At 30.0% G+C, this 14,314-nt stretch overlaps 1 protein-coding gene and 1 pseudogene across 2 annotated transcripts; one reads left to right on the top strand and one right to left on the bottom strand.

Annotated features, from left to right (window-relative positions):
• Positions 1 to 4,880: 4,880 nt before the first annotated feature.
• Positions 4,881 to 10,783, top strand: LOC107644901 (receptor-like protein EIX2). The gene is made up of 3 exons (XM_016348856.3): positions 4,881 to 5,087; positions 7,119 to 10,360; positions 10,498 to 10,783. Exons 1-2 carry the CDS (start codon positions 4,922 to 4,924, stop codon positions 10,037 to 10,039), a joined length of 3,087 nt encoding a protein of 1,028 aa, XP_016204342.1. The 5' UTR covers positions 4,881 to 4,921; the 3' UTR covers positions 10,040 to 10,360; positions 10,498 to 10,783.
• Positions 10,784 to 11,869: 1,086 nt separating this feature from the next.
• On the bottom strand, positions 11,870 to 13,808 carry LOC107644900 (uncharacterized; annotated as a pseudogene). The gene is made up of 2 exons (XR_015883442.1): positions 12,551 to 13,808; positions 11,870 to 12,449 (listed from the first exon to the last, which is right to left on the bottom strand). The product of XR_015883442.1 is annotated as an uncharacterized LOC107644900 (transcript).
• Between the last annotated feature and the right edge of the window lie 506 nt (positions 13,809 to 14,314).

Below are 14,314 nucleotides of genomic sequence, written 5' to 3'. Positions count from 1 at the left end.
ATATTTTGTTTAGTTTTATGTTTATTTTAGTTTGTACTGTTTCGTCTTGAACATTGTACTTTGATCAGTCATTTAGTTTGACTCTAATTATTTTATTAGAGATTTTGTTGTAATTTCTTAAAAAAATTTTTACCATTTTTGTATTTCTATCACTGTCTTTCTTTTCCTTTTTTTAACATTCTCAATTGAATTGCCTCCGTCCTTTTCTATTACCTTTCTTCACTGCATTCATCCACCGCAGTTACAAATTTTCTTTTTCTTTAATTTACTTACTCTATCTATATTTTTAAAATATTTTTTTAACATTATTCTTTTTAAACTGCTTTGTATAGGATAATTTTTTTTATTTTCTAAATTATTAATTATGTAGAGTATTGTATTTAAAATTTGAATACATAAATACTTATTTTTAAATTAAACTAAAATAAATAAATCATACTATAAAAATGTTTATTAATTTTGTCTTTTACAATATTATTTGTTTGGCATATATACTAAGTTATTTAATTGACATATAAAACATGCAAAAAAGTTCACACCTATCAAGTATTCCTTAAAACATTGGTATGCTAATTTTTTAAAGGTTTAATTACTCTGATGGTCCTATAGTTTCGCAAAATTTTTAATTAAGTTCCTATGTTTTTTTTTCTTTTAATTAAGTCCTTGCACCAATTTTTTTTGGATCTCTACACTTTTTTTTCCTTTTATTTGGGTCTCTGCACCAATTTTTTTTTTGTTGGGTCCCTATAAAATTTAGCCAATTACTATCAAGAGGGATCTAATTAAAAAAAAATTAGTGCGAGGACCCAATTAAAAGAAAAAAAAAAGTATAGGAACCTAATTAAAAATTTTACGAAACTATAGGGACCAACAGAATAATTAAACATTTTTTAAATTATTAATTATTTAGAGTATTGAATTTGACATTAATTATGTAGAGAACTGAATTTGTCATTTATTAATTTTTTAAAGTATATTACAAAAATTTAAAAATAAATTAATTTAATATTATTCATTTAACATATAGTAAAAAATTATTTGATTGACATACAAAGGATACAAAAAATATGCACATATCAACGATAGAATGAACAAACTTTATATAACATTAAAATATGACAAGATAAGAACTTTGTTAATAAATTTTGATTTTTTAAATAATCTGACAACCCAATAAATATCTAAATATATATTTTTTATTATTTTAACATTCATGATTATTTTCTTCTTTTTTTTTTATCTCATGGGACATGTAAGTTTTAATTTATTATTTTTTATATATCTTTTTTTTTGAATTATTTTATTTTATTAGACATTTTAATTATTTTATTTTATTTTTCTTTACTTTAAAAATTTTAGGGTCTAAAAATCTCCTATTTAAATGATTACAATCGTATCATTAAAAAGTAGTTCAAAAGAATATATTTGAATTTGAACAATTAATGGATAACTACTAGAAGAAAAAATTATTGCATAAATAACAGAAATAAGTTGATAATATATAAGCTAATTTAGACAACTAAAAGAAAGTAAAATAAGTAACAAAAATAAGATATAGAATTTTATTTTTTATTATGTGGTACAAAGATAATATATAATATAATAAATCATAATATTTTCATATATAAGAACGTGAAACTTAATATTACCTTTTTATATTGTTATAGATTTTTGTCTTTAAAAAAAATACTATCATTTAATTTTAAACTTTTAGAATAAATAAAAAGACGTGATATTTTATGCATTAGATAATTTAAAAGATACTTATTATATAAAAAATTAAAAATATTTTTACCTAAAAAAATTAAAAATACTCTTACCTAAAATAATATTTCATAACAAAATTGAGTTTGGAGAGAGAGAGAGAGAGTGAGAGAGAGATGAAACTTTTTAACTAATTACAAAAAATAAGAATCATCAACATATTAAATTTGAATAATATCAAATGAAGATTAAAAAAGAAACTAGAACGATAAAACTAAAATTTTTTTTTCTCTTTATGTAGTGTTTCACTTTAAATAATAATTTATAATTATTAGTTAAAAAATTTACAATGATGTATTATTTTTTAATATTTAGTTAAAAATAATATAGTTTAATATTATTTTTTAGAATTATTGACACCAAATTTTGATAATATAGCAAAAATTTTGAATATTTTTTGTCTTAAATTTATTCTTAATAGAATAAAATAAGACAACTAACATGCTTACATAAAAAAATATAATTTTTATACATTTAAATATTGAAAAGACACAAAAAATTCTTTTAGCAAAATTTCAAAAACTCATAAAAGTTAATAGAATAATTGATTATAAATCAAAGTGATAGATAAAATTAAAAGTTATGATAATGATATTTGGTGATAATTAATAACCATCGAGAGAAGAGAAGGTAGAAAGAGGGGAAGATGAGAAAAAAGAACAATGCAATATCACAATAGTGGCATTGAGACAATAATAAAAATATAATTTAATAATTTAAAAAAATAATAAAATTAAACATAATTTTAATTAATAATAAATATTTATTATTAATTAAAATTATGCATAAAAATAAAGAATACTTTAAATATAATTTTTTTTTATCTTTGATTCAAATTAAATACTGTTAAAAATAAATAAATAAACCTAATGACATTTATAAATATTTAATTTGTAAATAATATTTCTAAATCTTTATTTTAACTTTTTTACATGTAATAACAACATAATAAAATTTTTTAATATCTTATTTAATTTAAATTTATAAATTTTATACATTCTAAAAATTAAATAATTTAAAAAATATTTTTACCTTTAAATTTTTTGTTCTTAATATTTAAATTATTCTATTAAATTTATAATTTTAACAATAAAAATATAAAAATTAATATCTTAAAAATAATAGAAAAACAGCTGTTGAGCCGCTAGTATATATAGGGACGGACTCACATACAATGGAAAAGGGGCATTTGTCCCCACAAAATTTAAAATATATATATGTATATTACTCTTGTTATATTATGTTTATCCTAAAATAAAATATAAATAATTTTTTCGTATTTTTTGTTAAATTTTTTTTGTTAAATTTAACATATAATAAATAAATAAATAAATAAATAAATTCAAAAAATAGTGATAATTAATTTTTATTATATTAATTAATTTGTTGATAATTAAATTAAAATTTAATTTTTTAATTAAATATAACTTAAATTATTAGTAATTTTTTAAAAATTTATTTAAGATAAATTTTTTTTTATATATTAATATATTGTATTAATGTTCATTATTAAAATAGTCTTAGTTATAATAATTACTTTAGTTAAAAAATTTATTCATACCAATTTTCGAAGTTTGTTTCACTGCACGGTATTGAAAATATGACATTGAATTATTGATGGCCTTGTCATTTGCCACTATAATAAGTTTAACAATACCAAACATATAATATATTATGGTGATAGCATGATGCATATTAATTCATATAAAATACACATGTAAATTTTATATTGGCTGGTTTTTATTGTTTCTTGATATTTTTCCTTTAAAAAATACAATCACACTTTCATCAAAATTTCCAAACTCACCAGAGACAGAAGAATGAAAGAAGGAAACAAGTTGACTCAAGTCAAGTAATAAACTAAGGTCTTTCTAATAATGCCAGCTTACATTGGAATATTCCATCAAGTATATGTTATTTTCATACTTAAGTTTGTGACTACTTGCCAATCTTAAGTTTTGGAGTGGTCCAATTTATTTCTCAGCCTCAAAAAACACTTGCCTTGTAAATTTATTTTTTTCATACGTATACGATGTTTTTATGTATGTGAAGATGATAATTAATAATAGCTATATAATTTAATATGTTTAATTAAATTATTTTTGGGTAAAATATATTTTTTGTCCCTAAAGTTTGACAAAAGTTTCAAAAATACCCCTAAGTTTTATTTTGTTTCAATTTTGTCCCAAAAGTTTTCGATTTGCATCAAATATACCCCTGACGGCTAATTTTTCAAAAAATTTAAGACGAATTCAACAACAATTTCATAAGAACAACCTTCAATACAAGCAAATCAAGCATAATTTTCATGTATTATTGTTAGATTGGTCTTAAATTTTTTTGAAAATTTAGCCGTTGAGGGTATATTTGATGCAAATCGAAAACTTTTGGGACAAAATTGGAAAAAAATAAAACTTAAGGGTATTTTTAAAATTTTTGTCAAACTTCAGGGACAAAAAATATACTTTACCCATTATTTTTAATTATTAATTTTTTACAAAGACAATTGTACCTGAGGTTTTAATATTCTGAAACCAAGTTAGCATTTATTAATTAATAGTAAAACATGTGTCCGTGATATTCGACAAAATTAAATCAAGTTTCATCGATTTCTCTATTATTTCTTTTTATTTTTCCCCTTTATGGTTTAGTTTGTAGAAACCTTTTTTTTTTCAAGTTGGAAAGGTTCAATTGTAGCCTTTAATCTAAGGATTATTCTCATTTTTTAAAGAAATATTTCGATAAATTTGAAATTTTATGAGATGCAAAAATCATCAGATAACAATTTTTCCGTGACCTAACTAATAAGTAATGGTGTCAGTGTCACCATAAGTCTTTGAACCCTATCTTACGACATAGAGTATCGGAATTATTGGACTTGTCATCATTTATCGTGAATTTTATCTTAATAACTTTAATTTATTTGACATATTGTGCATATATTATTGGATTTCTCTAACCTTTTATCAGTGGACGTAAATTTTTAGATGTTAAAAATTGTTTTTATACACACAAAAAAAAAAAAAAGAAAAATAAGGTATATACTTGGGTGGTTGTCAATAATGAATAAAAAATCAACCTCTTTATAAAGCGGTACCTGGACTAGAGTAAAACCTATCCTCATCTATCATAATTTTCCGTTGTTAGTTCATTATTAATGACCACAATCACGACCATGGGTCCAGTTTGTTTCAAGATTCTCGTTCAAGCCATATTTATGTTGTGGTTGACGATGTCGCAGTACTTGCATCATGTGAAGTATGTTTCTGCTGAATTTTGGTGCAAAGATAGTGAGAAGCTTGCACTCCTGGACTTCAAGTCAGGTATTAAACAATCATATATAGTTAGTAGAGTTGGTTATTCTACCTGTGTGTTAATGCATCTATCTATTATAAATTTATAATATATAAAAAAATATCGGATAAAATATACTTTTTATTTCTAAAGTTTGAGAAAAGTTTAAAAAATATCCCTAAATTTTATTTTATTTCAATTTTGTTTCATAAATTTTTTATTTGCATCAAATATATATCTGATGGTTAATTTTTCAAAAAATTTAAGACCGATTTAACAACAATTTCATAAGAACAACCCCTCAACACAAGCAAATCAAACATAATTTTCATGTATTATTGTTAAATTGGTCTTAAATTTTTTAAAAATTTAGCCGTCGAAAATATATTTGATGCAAATCGAAAATTTTTGGGACAAAATTAAAACAAAATAAAATTTAGAGACATTTTTTAAATTTTTGTCAAACTTTAGAAACAAAAAGTATACTTTACCCAAAAATATTAAAGCAATATTACAGTGAATTCATATTTGTATATAATAATGACATGTACAATATATTTAAAAAATTAGACTAAACAATTTTATCATTTAGTTATATACTTATATATAATAATAACGCCGTTTAGTTTAAGATTATTGTAATGATCACTTCATCCTTTTTTAATCATTAGTGAAATCTATTTAGTATTTACTTAAAAATTTAATTTTGTTGTCGCATGAAATTAGAGCCATTAAAATAGATTAAATTTATACCAGCTTATTTACCTGTTTAAAAGGATAAATTTTATTTACCTGTTTACAAGCGGTTTGGATCGGTTTGGATTTATGATTTTTTAAATAAAAAAAATTAACGGAAATGTTTGGTAACCAAAGAAAACCAGCAAAAACACTCATAACTTGCCTTATTTAGAATTCATTAATTGTTGCGACAATTAATTAATGCTAAATAAGGCAAGTTTTGCCTGTTTTTTTTTGTTTACCTAGCATTATCCAAAAATTAAATACATATAATAAGTCTCAACATCAAATTTTAAATAACAAACAATGACATAACAAGTCTTAACAATATCTTAAAAAGCCAACGATAACATAATAATAGAAATAAAATTATAGGTTAGTTAAAATAAATAAATAAATAATATTTTGAACATAAAATATTTAATAAATAATAATAATACATGAATAATAGAAAAATGTATAACAAATTGAACATGTTATAAGTATAATTGTAAATATAATAATAAAATAATATTATAGCACATTGTGCGATTTGGATTGGATTGGATCGGTTATGAAAAATAGATCTGAAATCCGATCCAATCCAGCGGTTTGCAAAAAATAGAATCCAATCAAATCCGAATTAGTGCAGTTTTAATCGGTTTTCGGTTTGGATTGAATTAGATGAGCGGTTTAATTTAAATCGGTTTGGATTTGAACACCCCTACTTAAAAGTAATATTTTTTGTTAAAATATTTTTTAAAAATAAAATAAAAATGTAAATGGATCAATCTGTTTAACCTATCGAACTAGCCATAAATATCTGGATTGAAAAATTATGACATGTGAATAAAGCGGATTTAAAGGAATCGTCTATTTAACCCGTTGACTTAAATGGTTCGGGACTAAATGGATCGAGCTAGCTTATTTGACAGTCCTACGCAAAATAGTTTTATAAATCCGTAATGCTAGAGAGACAAAAATAGTCAGAATTTATCTTATTTAGTATATTTAATTATTTTATTAATTGTTACAATAATTAATGAAGACTAAATAAGATAAATTCTGGTTGTTTTGGCTAAATAATTTTAGTTATCAAATATTTTTATTTATAAATATATCTAATTAAATAATGTTATGTCAACATAAATAATTATTTTTATATTGACCATATGAATGATAGTCCACATTAAAAATAAATTAAACTACATAAATATATAATAAATAATTTTGATAGCTAATTTTAACGTGTAAATAGCATCTTTGTGAAATAATTTATATTGATGGTTCAGCACATCAATATTTACTACTTAATTAATTTTCTCTCTACTCTTCAACATCAGGTTTAGTTGACGACTACGGAGTTCTGTCATCATGGGAAAGAAACGAAGATTGTTGCCATTGGAGAGGTGTTTTCTGCAACAACCTAACAGGCCATGTGCAATACCTCGATCTTAGTGGTCTCTATGATAATCCTCTTGTTCCCAATGTCGGTCTCGGATATACAGCTCGTCGCTTGAAGGGTCAGATCCACGCATCATTGTTGGAGTTGAAGCATTTGGTGTACTTCAATCTCAGCTATAACTATTTTCCCAACACCCATATTCCACAATTCTTTGGATCTCTCTCCAACTTGGAATATCTTGATCTCTCACATTCTTATTTTAGTGGTCAAGTTCCACCACAACTTGGTTCTCTTTCAAAATTGTTGTACTTAAATCTTGAAGACAACAAGCTTGATGGTTCAATCCCTTACCAACTGGGAAACCTTTCTAGCTTGTTGTATCTTTCATTATGTGACAATGTTTTTGAAGGAACAATACCTTCTGAGCTTGGAAAACTTTCAAGCTTGGAGCAGCTTTGCCTTGGAGGACAAGCCACCTTTGGTGCTCTCACAGTTGATAATCGCGGAGGTCAATGGTTGTCCAATCTCACCTCCTTAATGGTTCTTGATTTAAGCGAGGTGATTAATCTAAACAACTCTTATATTTGGATGCAAATTATGGTTGGTAGTAACCTACCTCACCTTCAAGAACTCCACTTAGAAAGTTGTTTCCTTTCTGATCACTATTTGACCAAGTTTATGTCAAATTTCAAATCCAATTCTTCTTCTTCTCTTCGAAGTCTTGATCTTAGTAACAACTACTTCGAGTCACCCATGATTTTCAAGTGGATATCCCAAGTCAACCCCAACCTTGTTATTCTAGATCTTTCTGTCAACTCCTTGAAGGGTCCAATACCAAGTGATTTTGGCACAGCAATGACATCACTGCAAGAACTTTACCTCATTGGTAACAGATTCACCAAGGGCAAGGATTTGAGATCCTTAGCAGATATATGCAGTTTGATGGAGTTAAGCTTGATGGAAAACAACTTGGACGAAGAACTTGCAACAATTCTTCAAAACTTGTCAGCTGGTAGTTGTTCTGGACACTCATCACTTTTTGTACTCTTCCTGAACATGAACCAAATAACCGGAGAATTTTCCGGCATTTCGACCGGTTTTCCGTCTTTGATACAACTGAGTCTTGCTGGAAACCGGTTATCCGGAAAGATCCCTGAAGACATCACATTGCCATCCAAGTTGGAGTCTTTGTCTATTGGATCAAACTTCTTAACAGGTGGAATTCCAAAGTCTTTTGGAGATGCATGTTTGAATTCTTTGAGTCTAAATGATAACTCTCTGAATGAAGAGCTTCCTCTGATAGTTAACCACTTATCTGGAAGATGTGCTGGCAACTCGCTTCAAGAATTAGACCTGAGCACCAACCGAATCAACGGCACACTGCCTGACATGTCGAAATTGATTCCATTCTTGGAAGTGTTGAAGCTTAATGAAAACAATCTGAGAGGGACTATACAAGCAGATTATAGATTTCCATCTCAGCTGGCCACTCTGGAGTTGGATTCAAACTCTTTAGAAGGTGTGATCTCTGACTCTCATTTTGCAAACATGTCCAAGTTGAAGTACCTGAGTTTATCTGGCAACTCGTTGACTTTGATGTTTAGTCAAAATTGGGTGCCACCTTTTCAGTTAGAAGAAGGCATATTATTGAGTTCTTGCAAACTAGGTCCAGCTTTTCCCAAATGGCTGCAGACACAAAAGAGCTCTTTGATTGATATTTCCAACACTGGAATTTCAGATGTGGTTCCTAACTGGTTCTGGGAAAAATTGGCATTTCCAATGCCAATGGATGTGGATATTTCACTCAATAATCTCATAGGTAAAATTCCAAATTTACCTATATGGCCTAGCTATGTAGATACTTTAAATCTTGCTTCAAATCAATTTGAAGGTTCAATTCCACCATTTCTAAGTGGGGTTTATATTCTTGACCTATCCAGTAATAAGTTTTCAGAGTCTAGGCTGTTCTTTTGTGCTTATAATAATGCTACAATTGGCATGCCAATAAGCATTTTGAGCCTTTCAAACAATACTCTATCTGGCTCCATTCCCAATTGTTTGAGTCATTTCAAGTCATTAGTGTATCTAGATTTGAGTCATAATAAGTTCAAAGGAAAGATTCCAACTTCAATAGGATCTCTTCTTAATCTTGGAATCTTGGTATTGAGAAACAATAGCTTAACTGGCAAGGTTCCTTTGTCTTTGAGGAGTTGCACAAACCTAATGAGGCTTGATTTGAGTGAAAACAAATTATCAGGACCTATTCCTTCTTGGATTGAGAGTTTACACAAGACATTAACAATGGTAAGCTTAAGCAGCAATCACTTCCATGGAAGTTTACCATTAAATCTTTGTCATCTAACAAACCTTCATCTGTTAGATCTCTCTTTGAACAATCTTTCTGGACAAATTCCCATCTGCTTCAAGAATTTTACTACATTGGCTCAAATTAGTACCCCAATAAATGTTTCTCTTCGTTTCCAAGTCAATATTGGTGGAGATATCATTTTCAGAAGTGTGAACTATATGGCAATTTTGATGTGGAAAGGTGCACAACGAATCTTCATAGAGAAACATTTATTCTTGAAAAGCATTGATCTCTCTAGTAATCAATTATCTGGGCAAATTCCAACAGAACTAGCTGAATTATTCGGCTTAGTTTCGTTGAATTTGTCAAGGAACAGCTTTACAGGAACAATTCCTTCAATGATTGGAAGGCTAACATCACTGGAGTTTCTTGACTTGTCAAGAAACCAACTCTCTGGTTCCATTCCTTCTAGTCTCACTCAAATCTACCGGCTCACCATGTTAGATTTATCACATAACCATCTAGCCGGAGTGATTCCAACTAGCACATAGTTGCAGAGTTTCAGTGCTTCAAGCTATGAAGATAATCTTGATCTTTGTGGACCTCCACTTCCAAAACTGTGCAAGGAAGTAGTGAAACCTCCATTGCCACCACCACAAGAAGATGAAGATGCCTCAGTTTTGTCTCTTGGATTTTACATAAGTATGGCACTCGGATTTGCTACTGGATTTTGGGGAATCTTTGGCTCAATGCTGGTCAATCGCCGTTGGCGCCATGCATATTTCAGGTTCTTGAATACTTTAATGGACCACATTTATGTCACCATAGCAGTCAAATTTGTCAAGTTCAAAAGGAGACTCACAGGTTTGCAGGTAATATATTTTATAAAAACTCAGTCATTAAATCGACTACTATGTATAATTATACGTCTTAATTTTATATTTTATATGTAATTTTACTATGGAGACTTAACTAATTTCTTAACTTATTTGTTTCTTCTCTTTTTCAGTCTTAGTTGGGAACGCTTAAACATGTTAGTCTCCTGTGCAAGGCATGTTTTCTAAGCTTGAAGCTAGGCTATGATGACTGATGAGGGCTACATTAGATCTTGTAATGTATTATGTAACTTAAATTTTTCATGTACTTTCATTTTTCTTAGCTTGTTGGAAATTAAACTTGTTTTGTAATAAATAAAGTCTTAGACTATATATATGTAATTAAGACGCTAGAAGTGTTAAAACTGTAGTAGAACTCTCAACAATGCAGCAACAATAAATGAAAGATTTGTGAGTTGGGAGAGAAAGAAACCGAAAGTGGTGTTGGTTGAGTCAGTAGCATACACCAGAAGCATTAAGTTTAACAAAAGCATAATATGCATATAAACAGAGTTTAGAATTAGTAAAAATTAATGATGAATAATACCTCAACTTGATTATAAATTGCTCTAAAAAGTATGGTATTTGATTATAAACATCCTTTCAGCATTTTTCTTAGTTCATGTTAGCATTCACCTAAATATTTTATTAAAAAGAAAGATTTGAAGTTTTATAAATCCAAGAAAAATTGACATAAATAATTCGTTCAACAAATTCTAAGCAATGGAGTATAAATTCTACTATCTGAAAATTCTGTCCATATATGATATCATACAATGCAATGCAATCCATAAAAGAGGGTTTGATGTAGATTAATCCTACTTCCCAAAAATCCATTGCATCTTCCAAACCACTCATGACAGTAGAATCCCCCTAATTCAACTAGTCCTAGATTTGTTTTGTAAACAATCCAAACAATAAATTTAGAACCCTTGATGCATCATGATTTCTACATATCCTTTGGAATTGGAGGATATATAATCTGCCCTTAAAGCTAATGTGATCTTAGCTTATGATCTATGAACTGTGGGAAACTTGGGCACACTTTGAATTCTCTGAAGGACTCCTCTCCCTTGTTAACGGTAAATATTTGAATCATTTCATAGTGCAAAATACTCAGTTCTGAAAATATAAAGACGGGTGATAACAAGAAAGGAGATGTTCAGTGATATAATCACTTGGTATACCAAGCCTTCAATTTTCATAAGGCTGCAAAAGTTGGTCCAGTTGTTCCTTCAGCTGTGATCGCTCCTGCGCAAGTGTTTGGAGCTTTTGTAATTGTTTCAACTCTACAGCATGAAGTTGTTTGGTTCAAGCTTCAAGATTAATTTTTTCTTTTGACAAAGATAGAAGAACTTCTTTGTCAAGCAGTTGTTTCCTGTGTTTAAGTCTTTGAAAAGGACCTTGAAGGAGATTTTCATTCTGTTCGATTTCAACAAGTTCTTTTAGGATAGCTTCCTTTTTTTTCTTTAATTGTTCTAGTTCAACAGAAGCAGCATTTAAATGGGAATCTAATGTAAGAATTTTTTCCTTTTTACTAGTCAGGGAGGCACCCACTTTGATATCATTCATTCATTCTCTTTGACATCACAACCTTCCTCCGGGATGTTAGCATCCACTAATACTCCATTTACCACAATCTTGGATACATCCATATCAACCACGTTAACCTCCGGCGCAAGAGCCTTAATTTGACTTATAGCACGATCAAACCCTTTCCGAAACATCTCACCCACCTTTAGAGTTAATGCCTCAATCTTCTCATCGCGTCCCTTCAATTGAGACTGCAAAGTAGTTATCTGTTTTACCATTTCCTCTGACTCTTTTTCCTTCGCCTTCAAAGCCTCGGTCATGTCCTTCATACCCAATTCTCTAGCCTTATCCTTCAATTGAGAAACCTCCAGATACTTATCAAGACCTACAACACCTGACTCTAGCTTTGTTCTCTTTAAACTAATCTCCTTAGATTGAGCAACCTTGACCACATTATCTTTATCACCTTCTGTCGAAGGGTCGTCCTTCCGGGACGACCTCTTCCCGGAAAAGGCCTCCAGAGATGCCGAAGTCAGGGTGGGAACTTTCTCACCTAGCAATATAAATCAAACAACCATGACAACATAAACACACAAAATAACAAAAAAAAAAAAAGAAAAAAAAAAAAAGACTACACCCTATCAATCTTCTTACCTATATGATCCTTCACGGAATCCCTGTCTATGTCCGACGTTCCGTTGCTGAGCGAGAAAAGAAAGGAGGTGCAGAGCACTTGAATACCGCGGTCCTCTAAGAAATAAGGCCTCATATCGAAGACTCGATTCACGAGTAGACGCACAGATAAGAATCTTTGCTGCTCCTCCTCTTGTACAAACCCTAATTCAACTACTAAAATGCAAAGGGATGGAATGCCTTCTGCGATACCACCGATGATAACGCATACTTTGCTGTTGCCAAGGTCAACCAAGTTGAGATCTGAGCACCCATCATCAAAGTAGGATGGTTGGATAGCCTCATACAACTCATCAAGGCATTGATGGCGAAGAATGCAATAATCTTTATTATCCACCAGCAAAGCGTGTATGTGATATTTCACACCATGTCGGTAAAGAGCCTCCAGGTTCCATGTCAGCACCACACTGCGATCGTCTACATCCCCAAGGGACGACACACCCAAGAAAACATGATAATAAGGAAGAGAAAGTGCGCGCTCCAGTTTAATCCATTTTTTAGGTTCGGGGTAGTAGACAAAGGCAACTCCTGGTCCAAGGATGCAGGAGGAGCTTGTCATTCAGCACGAAACCATGAGGCAAATCATTATGAGACTCGACTTCGGTTGGAGGAGCAGGCATGGAATGCCAGTTCGGGGGACGGAGACGGGGACTTAAAACCCATAACCCCGTCTTTCTTGCTAACCCTGGTTCCGGACCATGCTCCAACAAGTAAACGTCATCTTTAATGTTTGCAAGGAAAGTGAAGAAGCCGATCGGTAGCGGAGGGATTGCGCCCGTCGCTACTGCCTCAGATGTGCCCAACGTGTCGCCGCCGACATAGGAGATTTGGTAGATCTTGGTGCCAGAATCGGTTTCATTACCGACTAAGAAAAGTTTCGAGTCGAAGATAAAGTAGTGAGGCAACGGGCTGGACTCTGGAAGATTCAAACGGAAATCAATGGGAGCCTTCTCAAGATGGGATTTCCAATCCCTATCCTCATTCTTCCCCAATTTTTCTAACTTGTCAACGCGGATGCCAAAGATGTAGGCGTCTGTCACCATCCACAGGCATTCTCCTGTTTCCGCCGACTCCATCATCAACAATATGAACACAGAGAAGAAAGGATTTATTTGTTTGTTATACAGAAGGCAGACTTAGGCTAGGGTTTCGGACTTTCAGTTATAGAAGATTGGATGGAGACCCCGTTTTTCCTCACCGAGGCAATCCTTTGGTTCAAGATATGTTCAAAAAAATTAGATAAAAATGACAAATCGACTCTAACTTTTTAATAAGAAGATGGAAACAAAAATGGTATTGGACTCTATATGGGAAATACAGGTGCTTCACAGCGATGTGGTATCAGTGGAACAGAACTCGGACCATGCGAGTTCTTTATCAGTAAACGGACGGTCCGAATTGTGTTTGATATTCCATTTCATAAAAAAATAAAAAAATTGACAACAACAAAGGTGCGTTTTCTAGCTTCCGAAATTGATATTTGTCCAACTACAAGTCGGACCATGTGATTTCTTAAGCAAAATTTTAAAATTAAACAACTCGCATGATCCGATTTGTGTACTCCCATAATTTTAAAAAACACCAAAAATTACCCTTTTAAAGTATATCACTCATTTTGTTTCACTCATTTTGTTTCCATATCAAAATTTTTTAACCTAAGTTTTTGACGGATTAAAAATAAAAAAACTTTTTAAAATACGACATATTTAATTTAAATTTTTCAGT

This window comes from Arachis ipaensis, chromosome B5 (assembly GCF_059453495.1).
Source record: "Arachis ipaensis isolate K30076 ecotype BB chromosome B5, ASM5945349v1, whole genome shotgun sequence".
Lineage (NCBI taxonomy): Eukaryota > Viridiplantae > Streptophyta > Magnoliopsida > Fabales > Fabaceae > Arachis > Arachis ipaensis.
Note: the sequence above shows the minus strand (reverse complement) of the source record. Positions and strands in the feature narration are given on the sequence as shown.